The sequence below is a fragment of the Juglans regia genome, chromosome 11 (genome assembly GCF_001411555.2).
Source record: "Juglans regia cultivar Chandler chromosome 11, Walnut 2.0, whole genome shotgun sequence".
Lineage (NCBI taxonomy): Eukaryota > Viridiplantae > Streptophyta > Magnoliopsida > Fagales > Juglandaceae > Juglans > Juglans regia.
The window spans coordinates 16,567,316-16,590,889 of NC_049911.1; the positions used below are offsets into that span (position 1 = coordinate 16,567,316).

Sequence of the window (23,574 nt, forward strand, 5' to 3'; positions counted from 1 at the left end):
GCTTCCGCACAAGGAGTTCCTTGATGAGCGTGGTTCCCAGATGGACAGAATGCGTCATTTTTATATAAATAATCATACTAATATACACATGCTGTAAATAACTAACTCCGCTAACTATTCGTGATTAAGAAATATGATGATTCATATGTACAAGTTGTCGACAAGAAGGTCAAAGAGTACATAAAGGCCGATATTGACATGAACATAGACAATAAAAAAAAGGAAAATGCTATTATTCTCTTGAGTTTATCCTCTCAATTTGATCGTTTAAGTATTTAATTTTTTATTTAATTTTTTATTTAATAATTAAGAAAATAATTTTTAATATATTCATATATTTTTTTATTTTTTTTAAATATTTAAATATATTAAAAAATATAAAAAATAAAATAAAATAAAAATAAAAAAATAACTTTGTGCTAATGGATATGTCCAACGATCAAAACTGGACAACACGCTAGCACGACTCTAAGAAAAATGATACACATACAATCATTTTTACAATCATTTACACAACTATATTTTATATAAATGATATTTTTATAAAATAACTTATAAAAATAATAACATTTTACAAAAATACTCTCAATTTAAAATATGATTGTGTGAAAACACGTTTTATTACTCAATTCCCTCTTGTTCGTAAATGCTTCTTTCCCAGAATTTGGCGGTGCAATTATTTACTTCTGCTGTATCTCTTGCTCCTTGTCTTAAATGTGTGATACCAAAAAACAAAGCTGAAAAATGTTGTCTTAAAGCAGAACTCCCCAGAGCTAAAATCACTATTATTGTTGGCCACCCAATCAAACAGTTCTTATATAGAATTTGGTCGTGGACCGATTGGAAAATAATCAATTCTTAACTATAACAGGATTCACCATTTGTTTATCTTAGAAGCACCCATTTAGGTTTTTTTTTTTTTAATTATTAATCTTACCACAAGTGAGTGATATGTAGTTGCACTCTAGGATTTGTTGATTATTACCAGAATATCCTAATTCATTAAAATTGCAATAGTTGTTCATTCATAAATATCCATACAAATTAAGATAAGTTATAATTTCCTGTCATCAATTACGTACAGTTTGGATAGCGAAATGAGATGAAATAATTTTAAATAAAAATTTAAATTTAAATAGAATATTGTTAAAATATTATTTTTTAATATTATTATTATTTTGAGATTTGAAAAAATTAAATTATTTATTATTTTTTGTTTAGAAATTTTCTAAAAAAATTATGAAGTTACTACTAAATAAAAATTTGTATACAACTATGTAATAAAATAATATTATTTTAAATTTAATTTTGACTTTTACTTTTGATTTGATGTGTTTAAATATAATAAAAAATATTATATTTAAACACATCAAATCAAAGTTGTTATAAGTTGTAAATGGATTGTTAACCTATCACTATCATTTAGAAAATTTGTAATAATGAGATAAAATGAAATGAAATACTTTCACTATTCAAACGGAGAATTTTCTACCCATAAAAATTAATTTAGTTACATTTAAGAAACAGCACGTACGGATCATAATAATCAATAATATTAGCTTCCTTAAGGTGGCATTTAGATTTCCCACCATGAATTTCTTATCAAATTAATGTTCCCATAATATTTTTACATGATCACCCATTAATATTGAGATATGGGTGATTTAATGTCATTCCTTAATATATTAAAGCGAAGTATAACTGATATTCAAGTTCATTGACTTAATTACATTTGCAAGCTCGATTGAAATTGTAATGAAATTTGTATTCCACATGGACCACTTCAATACATCATCATAATTGTTAAATTATAATCTTATCAGATGAAATACTCAATTCGCTCACTAACCATGAGGTCAGAATTTGCAAATCATTGGCATTTATGATTTAGATCTCTTGCGCGGTGTTTTCACTAAGTATACCCAAATCATATTTACAATGATTTGAAGGCTGTATAATTAATTAGATGAAATATAGAAATAAGCACGTCATTTAAATAATAGTTCATTAATCTAAAAAAATAAATAAGTCTATTGGAATAATATTCAAGCCAAATTAATTTTCAGAACACAATCCTATGTGTCATCTCATCTCAATAATCATTGTAATTTTTTTAAACTCCCACATAAAATATAATAAACAATTCAACTTCTTCAAATTTTAAAATAAAAATTATATTAAAAAATTATATTCTAACAATATTTTATTCAACTTTCAACTCTCATCTCATTTTATCTGTGTAACCAAACGAGGCCTAAAGACCTCTCGCGTACAAAAATTCTGACAAAGCATCCAAGTGCATCGAATAAGTCTCTCTCCACTTGTAATCTTTTTTTTTTTTTTTTGGGAAACAAAATCTCTCCCGACTTGTAATCAATCCCAATAATCCTCAATCCATCCCTAATTTGTCAAGGAAATTTAAAACGCAACCAACAGCCAAAAATCACCTTAACTTGAAATCTTTCAAACTAATTGATTTGTCAATTCTCTCTACTCGCCTTTTGATTAGCAAAAACTAATTCCATCTATTCATTTGAGTTACATTGTCATGGGTTGAAGGGAGCTCAAGTCATGGAAGATGACGAGAGCCAAGCTGGGTCGAAGTGAAGATCAGCAGCTTCAAGAGGGTTCAGAGGAAAAGGTTGTTAAAAGTAGTTGGTCTTGGTGCAGCACGGTCATTTTACAAGTAGAGAGAATCTGTGCTTTAATTGTGTACAGAGAAATGATTTGTACAAGTCTCAAATAGACAAGTCTCATACAAATCCTTGTAAAAAAATAAATCCCACCTTAAAAAAGTATAAAAAAAACTATTATTTATTAATAAGATCCATTATTTTATAAAAGGCTTATATTAGACTTGTTTATTTGAGACTTGTATCTAACATTACTCTTGTGATTAAGTTGTATGATGCTGTTTTATGAATGTAATTGTAATAAGGCAAGCGATACGGTGTCGTCTTTCGATTGTAAACGTGATACGTTGGCGTTTTGTCTTTTAATTGTAAGTGTAATAGGCTGCCGTTTGGTGAAGAGTATATAGTTGGAGAGAAGGAAGGAATGATCATCGAAGTTCATTTCAAAATCATCATCTTCTTCCTATCTCTTCTCCTCTCTCTCTGTATCTCATCTCTTTCTATTCTTCTGGAGATTGACAATCTCGAACACAGTCAAGAGTTCGTGGGTCCATTACATACATATAATCATATTATAAAATCATCAATTTGTTGCTCTTACCTTGAACCAAAATCACTTTAATTTACGAAACCACTAATTTCATCCTAAAGTATATATAGGACAAAATGTAAACCGTATGCAGGTATGCAGTTAGACTCACTAATATGCATATTTTCATTTCAAGAACAAACGGTAGTTAGACAACTCTCTTTAGTATAAATTTCAATCCCAATCAGTACATACCACTTCACTGCAGCGTCCCGGGGGCGGTGGGGAAGAAAATTTAAAGTTAGTAATGACCAAAATTCAGGCTCCTTTCTGAGGCAGCGTTTCAAATGCAGAGACTGTATTCTCAAATTTAATCCTATGCAGAGGGGCACCACTTTGCTTGATAGCACAAGCTGTCTTGTCTTCAAGGGGGCAACGTGCTTTCAGCATGGAGAACACGTGATTATTCAGTCTCCTTGCTTTCTTCATTGCTTCTAATAGTGCTTCCCACCCCTTATTTAAAAAAAAAAAAATGCATTCGTAAACACCACGAAAGGCATTGTAAAGAGAAACTAGATTAATGCCAGAACTTCCAAAGGGTTTTAATTTATACTGCACTGGGTTTTAGAAAGTTCCAACATTTTTATTTTGGAAATAAAAATAATAAGAAGCAGTCTTCCTAATTTTGGAGCACAAGAAATATGGGACTGCATTATATATATATATATATATATATATATATCCAGAATCAAGATAGGTAAAAAAAAACCAGAGAGAATCATTTTAGCTTGTGGTTTAAAACAACTATTATGAAAACCGTAAGTTCACAACAAAGATATACTTTACCTGAGCAAAATGAACTTTATGTGTCTGTGTTATTGATGCAGCCTCCACTTCTGCAACATTGAGGACTTGATATGAAAAATCAAAAAGCTCGAAATGCAGCTGTTGCCCAAGCAAGTATACTACGGTGCAAGCACCCCAGGCAACCGAATCACCCAGCACTTCGGTATTGTTTGATAATGCCTGAGTAGTCTCTTCAAGATATCCCTATATGGTACAAAGATTATAACATGTTAGCAGCAAAAAAGACAATCAACATTTGCATGCTCCTAGACCAAAATGTGGAAGGAAAAAAAAAAATAATGATTCACTGAAGCTTACTAAAGCTTCCCCACCAGGGACTTCTTATAATCAGGATTCATGCATTAACATTTTTTCCCAAACTGAATACATTCTGCTCGCTGTGAACTGACATGATCATTTAACATGCCTGTCTCTTTCAATTGATAGGACAAATATAGAACTAATAAGTCCGCATGAAAATGTTATCTAAAGATGCAAAATATGTATTTCGATATATAATTATGGGTCTTCAGCACCAATTCTTCCTATAAAAGCCATTGCAGAGTCCCTACAATAACTTAAACTCACAAGTGAAAACTTGCAGCATATTCAACAGATATGCCCATTGAAAATAGTTTATATATCAAATAATACACAACATATCAAATAATACAGACAGATCAAAGACATTATGTGGACAGACCAAATATACAAGTGATGAAAGTTGTTTCTTACAATTTGAAGGCCGCTATATATACGGTAGAAATCCTTTGATGTTGTAATGTCGATAAACCCTGTCTTTGGAGCAGTACTCCACTTACTACAATATTTATCCAGTGCTGCACTTGTGAAAGCAAGGGTATATTCCAGCACGCTTCCAGTATTCATGTTAGCCTTGTATAAGAGATCTGATACAAAAGGAGACATTTAACCCCTCAAACTGGAGAGTCATCAAATGAATGAAACAATAACAGGGAAAATGGCAGACACTTAAACCTACAGGCAACAAGCGGAGTACACGCATTTTCAGGACTAGCATTAAAATTATGAAACACAAAGCTGACAGTGGTGTTTTTTTTTAACTCTGCCTGTTTTCTTTTGCAATTGGCCATTCAACCAAACCTTACCGTTATGATAACGGTTTGTGATTAAGCTCACTACTTCCAATCAGTTGTTTAAGCTTTTGAAATATGCAGCAGTTTAAAAAGGTATCAAAGGAAGTGGTGCTGAGTTCTAACCTTGATTCTACATTACCTCCAATTCAATGTGTTGGGCCCAACTCATTTAGGGTAATCTATTGTCTAGGAAATGGCCAGAGTTGCAAACTATGAACGATAAAATTTGGGCCAGGATCAAACTGGCAGCCAAGGTTGAGAGAAATCTCTCTCTCTCTCTCTCTCTCTCTTTCACCAGCTGTAATTTAGAAGTTACAAACTATGAAGGATGAACTTTGGACCAGGGTCAAACTAGGGAAAAGTCTTGAATCAAGATTGAGAAATTACTCTTTTTCCTTTTATTAGCCAGTAGGGGGGGGCCCTTAACGTAAACTTGTAGCTTATTTCTATGAACTGTCCAAAGTAAACCAGTTCTGAAAGTAGCGTTTAGGGAGTGGCTGGCTGGCCAGACTTAATCTTTTTATTTTCCTTTTGGACTTTTTTTTTTTTCCTTTTGGAGAAACATATTTTAATAAACAATGATTCAATTGAGAATACCAAAACATTTCAAAAATCGAAAGCTAAGAAGATAAAGAATCTGAAGAAAGTAAAAAATGGACCACAAGTCAAGTCAATGAAGAGATTGCAGAAAGGAAAATGCTTAAACTCCAACAAAACAATTAAATCCTTTCAATTAGGCATTCCTGAAATTGCAGCAGTATGGAAAAGGATCCCTCTTTGTTTCATGTGGTGCCTTTGGATGGAGAGAAATGGGCGGTTGCAGGAAATGTGTGGTATCCAACACCTTATTTTTTTGAGCTACTGTTATTGACTTCAATGGGATTAGTTTTCATGATTTTCTTGTATCCATTTCTAGTTCCATATCATAGATAGGTGTTCTCTTTGTATATCTCCTGTGTACTTCGGCTATGCCTACTCTCTTCTATTAATAAAATTTACGTAAACTATCAAAAAAAAAAAAAAGGTTCTGTGATTCATCTCTAGCCAAAGCCACCATAACAAGCTCAGGGGATGAGCCTTCCAACCTACCTCATTAGTTCTGTGAAATCCACCCGTGCCAAAGGGAAGTTTTATCAGAAACTGACAGTAGTAAATCCCATGCATCCAACTAGGAGAATACCGGTTCACCAATATTCATTTCCTCTAAATAATTTGAAACCATGAGTCCCAAAAACTTGCTATTAGCCAAAAACAATACTTGCATACAAAATAACACTAAACCCAAAATAGCTCTCCAACACCAAGAACTAAATGGTGGGCTTGTGCATACAGTGTACAAGTATAGATAGAATCAAGGTCATCAAGACTTTTTTATAGGAAGTATATACGAGATACACCTAAATAGAAAAGGTAAGTGGAAGAAGAAAATCCTGAAAACTAGGAATGTAAAAACAATCGATGGAAGCCACAGATGTAAAACAGATTTTGAAGTAAAGGGCATTTAGATCCACCACCGACTTCTCACAATCTTCAAAGGTCTTATCATTCATTTCTCTCCAAATACACCACATTAGGCAAGAGAGAATAAACTTCCACAAAGGTTCACTATGATGATTACCAAAATGCCCTCTCCATTTTCGCATTGTTGTGTTAAGTGATTATAAAAATGTATCCTAATCCAATAATAACAAAGGTGCCTTGCACAAGCCCTAGAAGAACCATTCCTATGGTAACTCAGTGTTTAGTGTTCCACTGAGTTCCTTGTTAGAACTAGGTTTCACAGCACATAGAGGATACTACGAAAATAAATAGATGTTCATGAACATTTACCATTACAACTGCATCACAGACATCCCACAGACCTTATCTTGACTTTTCTGATAAGTAAATGAATTTTATTCAATCTTGAAAAGTGGTGAAATCCAAGTCAACTGGAAGTATACAATAGATACACCTAAGCATTTAGCTATAACCCCAAATATTATATTCATCATTTCAATCAAATCAACCTCTGCATATTTAACTATAAGTTTATAACCTAACGGAGTCATTGATAGGGAACAGGACTGAGAACATAAAATTCTTTTCTTTTTTTCCAATAAGTAAGAAGATCTTTATTAACAAGCGCAAAACACACAACCCAAGTGCACAGATAGTATATGAGAGAGACACCTAACAAGTTGAAGAAAAAGATACTAGAAAATCATGTAAACTAAGTCCATAAAAGTTACAGATGTAGTCTGTAGGAGAAGATTACGAGTAAAAAGTTCTTGAGCTCCCCCGTCATCCATTCACGGTCTTCGAAGTCCAGAACGCAATTCCTAATTTTTTTAAGCTATGCCTAACCAAATTTTCAATTTTCACTCGATCATTATCTACTAAAATTGAAAAATTAATAATGTGACTCTAACTTTAAATCGTATAAGCCAATCCTCAATTTTGGAGACAATATTCGAGAGCCAAGGATGTGCATCAAACCTCCAATACTGTCCATTGCTCCAACCAGCACGTGGTTAAATAGACTTCCCCCAAAACGGCTTCAAACCACAGGATTGGTGTCTTAAAACTCAACCTAAAACCGAGCCTAGAGGATTATTTGCCCAAGTAATGGCCTGGTTTTTTCTCTTTCCAGCGATGGTGGTGAAGGGAAGTTATTGGAAGTGTTGGCTACACTTCTCTGTCTCTCTGTCTCTCTGTCTCATCCTCTTTGTCCTTTTTCTTTCGGTTGGAATATCCAATACCTCCCAGGAATGGCTATTTGATACGTTTAGTACTTTACTATTAATTTCTTTAAGATTGGTTTTGTGGAGGGAGAAGGTAGTGGGGAAGGTGAAACGGCAGGGGGAGCTGGAAGTTCTGAAACTGCAGAAAGTGATTCCCCTCTTTTGGGCATTATAATAAAAGCAAAAGCAAGATTGTAAGATGTGCAATTGCGCGCACCTGCAGCTTCTGCCTGTTTTGATACGGTGTGGAAAGACATTGGATTTGGACAGTTAGGATCTGATGCAATTGCAGCAGTGGCGGATGCAAAGAGGTTGACAACAGGGCTGCCTCCACCATCTTCATTATGCAATATTTGCCCATCTGCACCAGGAAACAAGCCCAACCAAGGTGCTGTTTGCATGAAATGTGTGGTATCCACTTCTCTCTGTTTAGCATCCAAGAATGGAGGAGTAAGAAGCAAGAAGGTAAAGTAATGGATCATATAGGATGCACAATAATAGGATGGACAGAATTAAAACAATTAGCACCCTCATCATGCCTAATAACATATTGCTTCACTGGATACAAAAATATGGGAACACATTAAATCTTTACCTTAAAGGCTTCTAATCTTGCCAATATCTTCTTTTTGCACACGATTGAATTTAGATTTATACTTTAAAGTTTCTGCCCCATATCAAAAGTTCAAAGCACTAATAATACAAAGGTGATTCTGGGAGAACAGACAGAGTTTGGGTTGTCAAGGCATTGGTTCTTTAAAATGCATGTTTTCTTCCCAAATGAGACACATTAGGGAATGGAAGGAGCATTTACTTGCATTTACTTTAAATCTCCTATTCTCTTTATTTGCAGTGCCAGTTATGCCAAAGGTAGTAAAACAGTTTGAGAAAGACAGATTTGAAGCTCCTACAATGTTTATGCATGAATTAAAAAAAAAAAAAAAACAGAATCATATGATGGCATGATCAAGAATGGTGTTTGTCTACACCGCTGATCCGTGAAGACAATGAAATTAAAGTCATAGGTTATGTGACGCAGCTTCAAGGAAGGACTGATTATAGTGACAGTGTCATAATGCAAGAACGTGCAATTTTTCTAACATTGACGTTTCCTCATGCAGTTGATTCTCAAGTTAACTAAATTAACTAAGTTGAAGCCTCAAAGTATTTGTTAGCTTCATTCAAGGGATTGATCCTGGCTCTAGTCATATTGGAAGAATGGTGCTACCAAGACGTTGGCTGAACAGAAATAAATCATTTTATAAAAGAGGATAGACACTTTCAATTGCCCCCACCCCCACCATAACCTGCGCTTTTGCAAAGGATGTGAATCAAAAAGCACAGGATAGAGAAAAAGGGAATTGTATAGCTGACCACAGGAAGCTTTCAGAAGGCAATTATCTTGCCAAATAAGCATTTTTATAAAATGCAGAAAGCAAAGCTACCCACGTACTCTGGGTGTATACAAGCAGAGCATTAACTGAGGAAGTGAAGGAAAACAGAAAGACAAAAATTCTACATAAATAGAAAAGCTAGCACCATCCTTTTTTATAAGAAGTGAAAAGCTTGCACTATCATTAGCCAACCCAGACATAAAGTGTTCATAGCATGGTGGAGCAAAGTTCACCCTCCATCTTCTCCCATCTTCAAATCCACAACATTGCATTCCTTCCACACACCACATCACAAATAAAGCAGCCATCCTGCAGATTTATACACTGCAATGGCCCAAATCTTGACTCTGACCAACCGACCCAACTCCTCTATAGTTGGTCAAGCATTCCATTTGTAAGTCACGGACCCTAAACCTCATTTTTAATTTGGTAAATAACTTTAATTGAGTCAAGTGCATTTGAACTAGTTGGAGAACTTTTAAAGTCCCAACCTTATAATCATGATCATCTCATGGTAGGAGACTTTAAAGATAAGGGTGGATGGGCTCACCATTCAAGGAAGTACATATTATGGGCTGATCAATCACAGGGTTGATTTGCTAGAATTCTTGCAACATTCAAGCTAATTGCTTTTTGATGGAGACATATCCATAAAGCTCCAAAGTCACCAACCAAAGTTTGTTAAAAGATTCTAGAAAGAGGGCTTATCAATCTACTAAGAGTCCCCAAAAGTAGTCTAGATTATACTCAACAATCTTCTTGCAGCCAGTGATACCTTTCCAAGGATGGAAAACTCCTACATACTCTTGTATTTTTTTAATCTGTCAACATCATAACTGTTTTAAAATATTGCATACTTAAAGGAAGTCCAAGGATGAATGAGAGAAATATAATCCATGTAACTAAAAATCATGTCTGTGCTTGTGTTTTACCAAAACTGCTAAAGAAATTCTAACGAATTGTAAATAGTTTAAAAAAATGCAAATTCAGGAGCCACTAATTTTCCTTGAATCTGAACTACATTTTTTCAGTTAGAAATTCCTCAAACATAGTTATCATCATGAAGAGTTTAGGACACTGACCAACACAATATCAAGAAGTCCCATCCAATATATGACACTTCCGATCTCCTTTATCCCACGAAGAACTTCTGCTTTGAGCTCTGATTTCTTCCCCCAATTAAGATGTTCTTTCACAAGCCTCATACAACCTGTATATGTAGAATGAGGCAGAAACACCAAATAGATGAGAGCAGAAAGAAAAAAAAGTGCATTCATCCTAAAATTTAATATCTGAAAACATTAAAACCACCAGAAAATAGCTAGCAATTCACAAACCCATTTTCTGCTCACCCTTACAATATGGTTATTGTTCTGAAATGCAAATCACTCAAGATAGAAGCATGCATTATGTTTTTGTCATCTTGAATTCAACTTATTCACCACTTGAAATTCATGCCAAATAGGTATTTTTTTTATGTCAATGAACATTTTATAAAAAATGCACAAGACATGACCCAAGCACGTAGGTAGTATACAAGAGACAAACCTAATTAGAATAGGAAAAGAGATAAGAAAATCATGGAAGCTCAGCCTATTGCAATCTAGTGAAGTTTATGTTAGATGAAAGTCTTGTAACAGTTGATGATGTAGTGAACAGAATTACTCTTAAATAATTTCACAAACATGGTTGGACCCATGAAAAAGAGTTCACTTCCAGTTATTCAAAAATCCTGCAGTCTAGTATATTTGTAACAGGCCTACCGATACATTCGTCAGCTGAAGTTATTCATAGTAATTTCAATATACAGGAAATGCATGCATCAACGCACCATACTAAATAAAAATAACACATGCATAGCCGTGTCCAGATGTCTAGATATCACAAGTGCAGTGTCTAACATCTAATGTCCACTTAAGACTGTAGAGTCAGTTCCTTAATTCTACCGACTGTTTTGGATTCAAAATGACACAGGTTCAAATCCTGACATTATTGTGGAAAGTATTTTTTAGAAATTTTCAATTAGTCTATGTAATTAAATTCCTCTTTCCATTTTCTTATACATGCAAATAAAGCAACTTCTCATTTGGAGAATTTACATCTTTACCATTTCGGGGCATTTTTTTATTGGCACCTGTTGTCCGGGTACAACATCCCGACTAATCTTGGGGGTGCACAGGCCCTCAGTAAGGAGTTTCCAGCAAGTGCACCTCAGGTAATTCAAGAGAAACATCCCCTAGTCCGATGGCCCCTAGAGATTGTTTGTACCCAAGCCTTAGATTTGGGGGGAGCATACCCCCAAGCCCAAGGCCTTTACCACTTGAGCCAACCCCGAGGGTTTCATTTCTGGGCATATATACTACACTTCCTTAAAATATTTCTGGGCTTAGTAATTAACTCCCACACGCTGCTTTTTAGCAGGAGATTTTTGAAGTTTGAAAGGAAAAAGAAAGGAACTCGCCAATTTTAAACAAACAATAAGAAAATCAACCTGACAGCTATCACTCATCACCTGATATTGATATACAGAGGACATTAAATATTGACTGGAAATCATATCAAACTTAAATATACAATACATTATAAGACGACATGTCAATATATCTTGGTGGCATGCCTATTAGCTTTCAGTTAAATATAAGAAGTTTCAAATGCATTTCCATGCACTTAGCATCAATTCAGGAACTACCAATGTAAACTCACAAAATTTGACAGCATTTCTACATCCATAAATATATACTTTAGTGCATCAACAAGCTTTGATGCACTGGTAAGCTTTTACTGGTCAGAGCCTTGCAACATAGCTTTTTCAAACCTTCCTCAAAAGGAAGAAATTTGCATTCCATTGAATGAAATGGGGAGAAAGAAAAAGGTCTTCAATGAAAATTTGTAACTCCATCATGTACCTGCCACACCTCCATCAAAAGGAAGCAATCCAATAGATTTTGGCAGTGCTTCTTGCAACCCTGTAATCATTGGTTCGATCGTAGCTATCTGAAACACGCAGGCATGAAACATTAGACAGAACCACTATGGTATACTATCTTCGATCAGAGCGTCAACATATAAAATACGAGACTAGGTTCATGCAAAACTAGAAATAAAAAATAAAAAAATCAGTATTGAAATAGTGATGCAACATCTTATAGTTCAGCACCTAATCTCTAAAAACTTTAGGGATTTGGACCTGGTTTAAGGTATACCAACATATTTAATGCAGAACTGTATATCAACAAATTTGATGTAATTAGTTGGTCACTTGGCTGTCATGTTGTATAATAATAGTCTAACAAATTGCATTAATTATTTTTTATCAGTAAATAAGAATTTTATTGATAATAGGCGAAGCCAAGTACACAAGACATATACAAGAGCCACACCTAGTCATGACTGTCTAAAGATACAAGAAAATCATGTACGTTGATGCCATTAAAGTCTATTACAATCGACCAATGAAATAAAGTGTGAAGAAAAAAAGTTTTAAGCTCATCCATTGTCCGTTCACGATCCTCAAACTCCAACCGTTCCTCTCCATCCATATGCACCACCATTGGCATGTCGGAATCATCTTCCACATAGCTGCAATATGAGAATTACCCCGGATGCCTAGCCAACTGGCCAAAAAGTCAACAACCTATCTTGGCATTACCCAAATAAGTCTCACTCTCGCAAAGATATCGTTCCATAAACTCATGGCTACATCACAATGCAATAATAGGTGATCCAGCGACTCACCACTTTTCTTACACATATAACACCAATCCAATACAACGAGTCGGCATTTCCTTAGATTATCTAAGGTGAGAATCTTCCCTAACGAAATTGTCCATAAAAAAAAAGAAGCTTTTAGGGGGGCCTTAGTCTTCCATATGTTCTTCCCTGGGAATGTTCTTGTAGAGTGTGTCATAAGAGATTTATAGTACAATTGTACAGTAAATCTCCCCTTCTCAGATGGTGACCACATCATCTTATCCACTCCTCTAGTCACTCTACAATTGTGCACAAGATTGAAGAAATCTGTAAATGTGTCAATTTCTCAATCTTGGGCAGCTCTAAGGAAAATGGCATTCCACTGGGGAGAGCCACTAGAGAAATCCATAAGCTATGTTATTGAGGCCGCCTTTCTTTGTGCAATGCAGTATAGTATTGGGTAGGCTTCTTTGAGAATGGTCGCTATCCGTGCATAAATGCCATATGTGTTTCACCATGGCAGCATGGTTCCAAGCTTTCGACATCCTTGAATCCAAGACCCCCTTCCTTATAAGGGAGGCAAAGGCTGTCCCAAGCAACCTTGGCACCGCCCTTGCTCAAATCATCCCCCTTCCAAAGGAAGGATCTCATAACTTGTTCAATCCTTTTTTTTTAATGCCAAGGGATTGGCCCAAGTGGTGAAGACCTTGGTTTTGGGGTATCACTCCCTTTCAGGTCCAAGGTTCAACCACTCATGGGTGCAAACAATCCTTTGGGGCCACACCCCTTGGTGAAAAGCCAGCGATTTAACCAGTTCCGTATAGGAAACTTCCGAGAATGCAGTGCACAAGACCGGGGTATACTCTGCAGGAGTGGGTCCAAAGAGCCTTGCCTTGGAGAGGTTCCCCGACATAAAAAAAAAAAAAAATTTGTTCAATCTTTTTGGTAACTCCTTTTGAAAGAATAAAAAGGGAAAACCTATATACCTAGATAGCAAAAAAAACCGATCCAACCAGCTAGGTCCTACCTACATAAGAAAGAAATTTGCAAGTCCAGCTCTTGATTTTGGAGGTTATCCTTTCCACCAAAGCATTGCAATCTGCCTGCCTTAATTTGGAAGAGATAAGGGGGACCCCAAGGTACCTCACGGGAAGAGACCCCTCTTTGAAACCCGGGACTCCAACAAAGAATCCTTAGTATTGTTCTCAACACCGCAAGTAAATAAATTGCTCTTCCCTGGGTTGGGAGAAAGACCAGACAACTCCAAATTGATCAGGCAATCCTTGACCACTTGCACCAAACATCTGTTTCCTTTGCAAAAGATGAAATCTTCAATGCGACTTAAAGGAGGCACCCAATGGAAGACCGAGATACTTCATTGGTAGAGTGGAGACTTTGCATCCCAGGATATTAGCCAAGCTCAAAACACTTGGAACATTTCCACCGGAACTAATTCTAACTAGGTAAGATTCACTTTCAAGCCCGATGCTGCAAAGCTTGAATGTGATTATGACTAGCCCCATAGAATACAAGAGTTTCATCTGCAAATAAGTGGTGGGTCATCTCAAGTGTGCCGATTTTTGCATCCCCAACAATAAAGCCAGACAGAAATCCCCCTACCACGAGACTTGCGATCATTTTACTAAAAGCTTCCATTATGAAAACAAAAAGTAACGGAGACAAGGGATCGCTTTGCCTCAAACCCCTCGAACTTCCAAAGAAACCCATTGGGATACCGTTTACCAAAATAGAGAAACGTACAAAATTTGATCCAAGAACACCATCTTGCTCCAAGTCCACACCTCTCAAGCATGTGTAACAAAAAATTCCAATTTACACGATCATATGCCTTCTCCATGTCAAGTTTGCATAATAATTCTGGTTCACCCAACTTGATGCGACTGTTCAAACATTCATTGGCAATGAGCACCGAGTCAAGAATTTTCCGACCTCGTATGAATGCATTTGCCAACCTCTGAAGCGAACGGGTGGTTTGGGGGTTAGAAGTTTGACTCAATTTAATAAAGGTCCATTCAAAAGTCGTTATGGCATTCTTCATTGGAGAGGGAAGCTTTGTGGGGAGTGCGCTTTGTGGAGAGTGGGGACAACTAGAGAAAACAAAACATGATACCATTTCAGGTTTTGTCAGATACAAAGTGGGCAACAGAACCAAGTTTTGGCACAACATATGGTGTGGGGATTACTACTAAAGGAGTCTTTTCTAGAGTTGTTCAGTATTGATTGCAATAATGAGGCATGGGTAGAAGATAACATGCAGTATTTTAATGGAACTCTTCATTCTTCAATTGAATATATCTTTTGTTGGATCCGTTTAGGATTGGGAGGCAGAATTGTAACGGCATTTTGAGTTGTTATACACCCTCAGATTGAGACAAGATGGTAAAGATAGTATATGGTGGATTCTGTCGTAAAGAAAGGATGTTTGATGTTAAGTTGTACTATCAAGCATTATCCATGTGGGATGATTCTCCTTTTCCATGGACGAGTAGTTGAAAGGTCTATGAGCCTTAGAGTAACTTTCTTTATGTGGACAACTGCTTGTGGGAAGATCTTGAAGAGACATGTCAGTGATATATTGATGTAGCATTGCATAAGGAGCTGGGGATCCATCTATCACTGTATTCTCATCATGAACTGGCAAGAGCATTATGGACAATGATTTTAAGACATTTTGGAGTAGAATGGGTCATGCCTAGATAAGCGATAGAATTGTTAGAATGTTGGAAAGCTCAAATGGGATATTCCTCGGTTTTAGTCGCTTGGAAAATGGCCCATTTCTTTAATGTGGAGCATATGGAGAAAGCAGAACGCAAGATGCGTAGAAGATTGTGAGATGCCGGTGAAAGAACAAGAGAATATGTTGCTCAAACTTCTTTATACATGGACAAAGGGAATATAATATCCTTCACATTCTTAATATTTCTGAATATATGGACTTTACTTTCCTATTAAACATTTAATAGGTTATCTCATGAATACAATCTGTGTATTCGGATTTCCCTCTTCGCTTTAATGAAATGAATTTTATTATCTATATAAGAATAGTAATCTAACTAAAGCACTTCAGTGTCGTGTAACTTTTTATCTATCCTTAAGATCCCAAGAAAACAGGAATTGGTACAAGCCGTTAGTTTGTGATCTTTATTACTCGTGCTTAAGCATCATTATCTTCCTTTCAACGGCATTGTTGTTTAGGTTCCAAGCATCAACTTATGAGTCTTGTTAGTGTATCCTCTTTGTGCTGTGAAATGTGTCAACTTAGTGAACATAATCATGTCTTCTAATCCTCAAGTTCGCATTTGCATTTCAAATCATTTGAATTGATTGATCCATGTCTTGGAACCAATAAATGTCGAGTCCAATTGAATGATTATGACAATTGTGGATGATCATTCTCATATGACTTGAGCTATATTTTACAAGTAACTGATTTAAGCTACTTTTCATCTTTAAATATTCTGTAAGAAATTAAAAATCAGTTTGGACGCAAACTTTGTGTTTTGCACTTTGACAATGCAAAAGAATACGAATCTTAATATCCTACTTAAGTGACAAATGCAGTATCTATTAGAATTCGTGTTTACAACCAATAAAAAGGGACGCCACTGATCCTAAGAATCGTCATTTACTGGGATGAGACAATCTCACTTACTTTACATGCACGTTCTTAAATGGAGAGATATGATATATCTCTACACTTATTATGGATAAGATATCTCTACCTCAACTTCTTTCGACATATATGCATGTTGATCTTCAAACCTCACAAATGGTGTAAAGATATCTTCACTCAGTTTCTCCTAAATAACAAAGTGGCATTCAACCTCAATAGAAGTTGAGCTCATATGAAAGATATGTTCTAGCTTGAGGGAGACTGTTTTATGGTATTCTTGAAATAAAGTATGATTTATAAGGGTATACTTGTCCGTTGTATTGTTTTTGCTTACACATACTTAACCAATGGAAAGTAAGGAGGAAAACAAAAACTTTCTTCTTTTTATTAAACCCTAATTCTTGAAAATATCAAATGCATTTATTTAGTTTGCGCTGTTATTATATATAAAGAAATAAATGGAGTTAATGATCTTGAACCTTATTGGATATATGATCTAGAAGTGCTCGAATCAGCCAAGGCAATGATCTTGATCCCAGTAGTCTTGCCATGGAAAACATGTGAGGCATTCCAAAGAATCCACTATGGAGTCGTGCAAAACTTTGATGAGCAGAATTCAAATCCTACCATGAAAACAAACAAGTGAAAAAATCTCAGTGTTAGAAATTATAATTTATCACAACAAAGCAAAGATGTTTCGAGAACTACTCATAACTTACAAGTTACCAAAAAATTCCAAATGCCCTTTAGGTCAATAATATAATGGTTTAAATATATGTGTAACAACAGGTTAATAAGAGTTACAAAACTTCCAAAGTTGCTTTTAGGATTACTTATGAAGGTATCTTTAATGGTAAAATCCAAATAACTGCTTCAGGTATGTTCCTTACTTGTGTACCACAATAGAAGTTAGCCTTAGCATGGGGAACTGATGGCTTCTGAACAGAAACTAGAGGAACCTTTGATGATCGGATAAAACGCTGAGTAGTATTGCAAAGGATAAAATTTGGTAAAAAGTCACTTTGCATCTCCGACCAGATCTAAAAGACAAGGAAATTGATTTAGTGAAAACTAGCAGTTGATGAACTCAAGAGCAATAAAATCGCATTATTCAATGTTCTAGTCTTGTAACTAACATTATCAGATACGTCAACAAGTAAAACATACTCAGAACAAGTTTACTCCGGTAACTCAGGCAGGCAAATCTTCTATATCATGAAATTCCCTAAAATGCAAGATTTTTAGTCAATGTCCAATTGTCAATTATCCCCAAGAAACAATCTTTCAATCAAAAGTTCATTCTTATGAGTATCTTTCATTAAAAATTTAATTAGTTGTATAAAAATATCAAGAACAATATCTCTTTTGCATCCGTCTTCTTCAATGAATTTGACAAAAAAATATGACGGGTTAGATGAGGGGGCTAGGAGACGGGTCACCTAGACCTACCCCGCCAGGAAAAACCACTTGCCCCATTGGGGGGTCAGGCAGGCAGAGTAAGAAATATATTAAGAGATGCAGTTGGGCATCCCACCCACCTGCCGCTAGACTAAATATATGTAAAAAAAACCCTCTCCCTCTCCCTCTCCCTCTTCTTCAATATCTAGGTATGGAGGCCCACCCACATCACTCACACACGTGGGTCTCCGTTCATGCCTCTAGTCATACCTTTTTGGCCAATCTGTTGAAGGTTTTCAGTTTCTTTTTCTTTTCTTGTGTTTAAATGTTGGTTTTGGCCAGATGAAAGAGTGAAAACTCGATCCCCCAGTCAACAAGGATGAGTAGAGTGGGACATGGGCGGGGTGCAGGGAGGGCAGCCCTAGGTTAGACAGCCTCTATATCAAATCAGTGTTGGTGACACAGCTCTAGGAGCACTTAAGCACAAATGTCGTCTATAGCCAAGGCGGAAAGATCAAAGCGAGAGCCTGAATATAGTAAAGCGCACATTTTTAAAGATGATATATATGAAAAAATCCATAAAATAAAATCAAAGATTTTCAAAAGCAAGATGGACTGTTAGTCTGTTAGCTCAATTTATTAGCATATTATGCAGCATGAAAATCAAGTAATTAACTAGTTATATATAATTTATACATAACATTTTAGACACCACATATGGCAGTGTGGCACCAAGATATGTAAATGATCTTCAATGTCAACTAAATACTTAAAAATATCAGTTTTGCACAATTCTCTAGGTCGTGAACTGATATTTTCTATATTTTAAGAACAAAAGCACACTATTTTAAAGTGTAGCAAAGCGTACTTATTTAAATGCACTTCGCATTTAGTAAGCAGTGTGTTTCTGCCTGCGCTTTGACCTTAATCGTTCTTTTACCACAGTGAAATTAAGTTTTTGTTCTATTATTAGAGCTAGTCTTTTCTAACGTTTACTTTACATTGCAACAAAATTATTATATCACACACATGAGACAACATATACCAACTAAGGAACATAATGGTTTATAAAATACAAACAGAATGTCTGGTAGCTGCCAACAAAGTGCTGCATATGCTTGAAAATCAATGTCAACCCCAACACCTATTGTTGCATTATTTTTTTGTCACTAAGATATTTTAGATAAATTCCTTGCATTATTAAAATTTACTTAAAAACAAATTGCCAGCACCAGCTGGAGAACAGTAAATACGTTTTTCTTTTCATGGGTTAATAAATCAGCTGAAAGAAATGAAAACAAAATACACAAAATCATTATCCACATGTACATCAAACATTTGTTTTCAACATCAAATCTTCCTCTTGACAAAAAGGGATGCTCCATACAAAATATTAACAATGTCTAGTTGTGCTGCATGCATCCTTACCCAGTTGAAAGTATTAATGAATATTCCAACTATATATATTCCTACACACAATTAACAATTGATTCAGAAAGAGCTAAGAAGTTTCTTGTCCAAAACCCATCCTGAACAAATTGATTATACAGAGAACAAGATATGCAGTTCAATAAAATGCCCACAAACAACAATTGAGGAATTCAATATTGATAGAATTAATATCTATCCATAATATGTCTTCACACACACACACACAAACTGGAGAGAGAGAGAGACAGAGACAGAGACAGAGAAAGGCACCCACAAACTAAAACATGTCTAAAGAGAATGAGAGAAAACATATTTGTCATACCTGAGAAGAGAGTCGACTAGAAAATGACACAAGAGAGATATTTTCTTGCATCTCATTCAACATAAGACTGAATGAGTCTATTGAAAGATCTTTGGATAGCAATTCGTGGGTCTGTTTTAAGATATCAAGCAGCTTCTCTAATTCCTAAAACCAAATGATACTATCTTCTGTTAACATAATGCAGTATATAAAATGAAAAGGAAAAGCATTTCTCAACATCAACATGAATCAAGATGATAGAGCGAAACTACTTACCACTATGGCACATAGATCCTGAGACTCAAAACGATCAAACAGGAACTCAAGATTCTCCCGGAAAGCTTTGTTCATCCACTCAACAATCAGACATCTTAAATCAATGCTCCTCCCCAGTAACTGTATGTCATAAAATTCTTATTCAAAAGAAGGATTGAATGAACTCTAATTAATCACATACCCTAAACCTATAAATCTGGGGTTTCTAGCCCACAATCCTTTAAATGTGAGAATAACATATTCACCTTCACTCTTGTAATCTTTAGAAGGGCAGTGAATCTCATAGGATGGACAGAATATTTTTCTCCATTGTCCAAGGCGAAGACAAATGATGGGTCAAGTAACTCACTGCAAAATTTTGCAAACGCATAAACAAAAACATTTATATCATTAACTTTAATAGTACAGGAAAATCAGCCAAAAGGCCAAAGGGCATACCTTGCCGCCCAACTCTTGTAGTATGTGAAAATAGCCTCACAAAGTTTTGAAATAAATATATCGAAACAATGATCCACCTATGCAAAAGTAAATAGAAATCATTGTTGGCGCAAGGATAAAGCATACTGACAAAAAAGCATGTGTTTCTGCTAAGTATTGTTATGTACAGTTTGTTATCTTGAGCATTCACATTGGGTTCCCTATAAATTTCCCTATTAATTTGGCTAAAAAACATACTTTCTAAAATTTTCTCCTTAGTTTTACTCATCTTTCAAAAACCTCATACATCTCACTCCCTATTTTTTCTCTATTCTATTAAAATAATCTATCTCTATTCTTTCTTTATTATTTTTTCTACTCCTTTATTTGTATATCTTTAACTACTCATTTTTTTGTCATTCCAGGAATGATCGGAAGAAAACTTTTTAACTTTTTTTTTTCACATTTTTGTAATTATTTAATTATTTTTTGTACCCATATTTTAGATTTTTCATCTGTAACGGTTTTCTTAAACTACTCATCTCTCTAAATGATAATATTTTTAAAATCAGTGCTTTCGTAATAATAATATTTAAAAAAATCATATTTTCACAAATGGTCAATTTAAAAAAAAAAAAAATGGGATCATCTCAATGGTGACATTTGTTTCAAATTTCAACTATAACAAATATGAGCATGAGAGAAAATGTAGATGATTGGAAGAAGAATTTGTTTTATTTGTTAGAATAAAATATTTATAAAAGTGATTTAGTGATGAACCGTGGCTTCCCAAATATGGGGAGCAACTGTTTTTTTTTTATAAGTAATAATAATATTATATATATATATATATACCAATAGGAGTGAACAAGTACATTGGACGTATACAAGAAAACACCTAGCCCATACAAGAGAGCCCCTAATGATCCAAAAACCTCATGAAACCTACCCAAAATACATCAAGCCCAAAACACCTCCCCAACCCCTTGTTCACATCCCAAAACCTTTCCCGAAAATAGAGAACTAGATGGAGAGGTGTTTTTATCAAAAAGTTAATTTGTTTTGCTAAAATTTAGAGAATTAGAGGCTTTAAGCATCCAGATGCAGATGCTCTTAGTGCCTTACACATATGTCCTCAACACAATAGCTTCATCTTTTAAAAATCAATCATGGAATTAGCTACCCTCTCGCTTTCTGCCGGTGATCATTTTCCTTTCTAGCAAATTTTTCAACCTTTATTAAGGGATGCAAGTTTTTATAGGCCAGTTTTGTCATTTTTGGGTGAAATCAAAAACTTTTGAGTTCTCAACAAAAGCATGGAAATCCTCGATAAAAATTGTGGAGAAGAGCAAAGGGGTATCATGGTTTGTAGTACTGAGTCATGGTGGTGTAGGGTAGCTAGGAAATATGATGGAAGAAGTGTTCCAGGCAAAGGCTGGGAAATCAATTTGGAGCAGAGGCTAGGGATGAATTTGTCCCACCAATTTCTTTGCCTCCAATCAACAATATCTCTACTTCATCATCGGATTTAGGGGTGAAAACCGACCATATTGGTGTGGTTTTTGACAAAAACTGCCGCCGACCGATGGAGGTCATTTTCATGGAAGAACCGACCAGACCGGCTGATGGGGAGGAGAAATATTGGCCGTACCGATTTCAGCAGTTCTCAAGCGGTTCTCGATGGCGTAGAGCTTCGTCTGAAAGAGGAGAGAAAGAAAGAGTTGCAGTCTGAGAGAGGAGAGAGAGAGAATGAGAGAAATCGGAGAAGAAAAGGGGAGGAGGAAGGCGATAGGCTATGACTTATATGTTTTTGAATACGTTACGTGTAAAACGACACCGTTTGGTTTAAGACCAAATGCCATTTCACTTAAGCATCATTTTACCTAAGATAAATATAAAAACTACATATCTAGTCGGCCGGTTCGGCGGTTTAAAACAGGTTCAAACCGAAACTGAACTGGCCAACATCGATTTTGGGATATTTCTGCTAGGGGTGTAACTGGTCTAGTTTTGAACAAATTTTGGAACCGAACCAGCATACACCAGTTTTGCATTTTCAAGAACTGATATTGCACCGGTTACTCTCCTAAACCGGTACTTTCGGTTTTACCGATTCCGGCAGGTTTTCCGGTTTTTAATATATATTAAATCTCTAATCTCTTATACTTATATATATATATATATATATTAATATATATAAATATTAGTATTACACTAATGCTATTAGTATATAGTAATACTATTGGTATAGTACTATTACTATATGTTAGTGATAATATAGTAATTAATATACTAATGTATATTGGTATTACTAATATATTTATCAAAAGGAATATGTTGAGAATTTAATAAGCCATAAAATTTAATTAATATATATTTTATATTTAAAACATATGATCAAATAAATGTTCATATTTAAGATTAAATTTTATGTTATAAATTATTATATAACATTATTTCATATATAATTATAATTTATAGAAATTATATATAATATAAAAAATATTATATATAATATTAAAAATTAATTATAAATATATAAATATGCAAACCGGTTCGGTCTGGTCCCAGACCAAACCAACCGGTCCAGGCCGGTTCTCTAGTTCTCCGGTTTATTTTTACAGCCCTAATTTATGCCACCGACCAACCAGTTCCCTGTCGGTTTCGGCCAGTTCTGTACTCCGGCGGTTGGTTTGACTCAGTTACGGCCGATTTGGCCGGTTTCTGTACACCCCTAATCGGATTGGGTTCTGCAAAGTGAAAAATAAACTATTTCCTCCCTCTAGTCCTTCATCAGCTTGGACTCCTCCCTTTGCATCGTAGTTGATTTCTCAAGTAAGATGCTTTAACTCTCTATTCTTCTTCGAGCCCCATTTTGGTACATGGAAGGCTGAACCAGTTTTATTATGAAGCCCAATATTTTATCTTGAAATGTGTAGGGGTTGAACGAGTTTAATAAACATCTCCAAATAAAAAATCTGCTCTGCTCATGGAAAGCTGATATTGTTTGCTTGCAGGAAATGAAAATGGAAGGTATTTGTAGAAGAATAATTTGGAATTTGTGGAGTTTCCAATATGTAGGGTGGTCCTTCTTAGCCTCTAAACGAGCTTCGGGTGGAGTATTACTGATGTGGGACACAAGGGTGATGGAGAGAGTTGAGGAGTGTGTTGGTGACTACACAGCGGC

At 35.3% G+C, this 23,574-nt stretch overlaps 1 protein-coding gene across 1 annotated transcript in view; it reads right to left on the minus strand.

Annotated features, from left to right (window-relative positions):
• Positions 1 to 3,235: 3,235 nt before the first annotated feature.
• The window catches only part of LOC108993627 (protein PIR), a 55,767-nt gene continuing 35,428 nt past the window's right edge, over positions 3,236 to 23,574 (minus strand). Inside the window, exons 19-30 of the mRNA XM_018968607.2 lie at positions 20,409 to 20,485; positions 20,216 to 20,318; positions 19,971 to 20,090; positions 19,716 to 19,859; positions 17,455 to 17,604; positions 17,044 to 17,187; positions 12,147 to 12,234; positions 10,323 to 10,450; positions 8,064 to 8,271; positions 4,744 to 4,916; positions 4,009 to 4,212; positions 3,236 to 3,675 (exon numbers count right to left, since the gene is read on the minus strand). Coding sequence (XP_018824152.2) covers positions 3,481 to 3,675; positions 4,009 to 4,212; positions 4,744 to 4,916; positions 8,064 to 8,271; positions 10,323 to 10,450; positions 12,147 to 12,234; positions 17,044 to 17,187; positions 17,455 to 17,604; positions 19,716 to 19,859; positions 19,971 to 20,090; positions 20,216 to 20,318; positions 20,409 to 20,485 — 1,734 coding nt within the window. The 3' untranslated portion in view covers positions 3,236 to 3,480. The remainder of the gene's footprint in view (positions 3,676 to 4,008; positions 4,213 to 4,743; positions 4,917 to 8,063; positions 8,272 to 10,322; positions 10,451 to 12,146; positions 12,235 to 17,043; positions 17,188 to 17,454; positions 17,605 to 19,715; positions 19,860 to 19,970; positions 20,091 to 20,215; positions 20,319 to 20,408; positions 20,486 to 23,574) is intronic.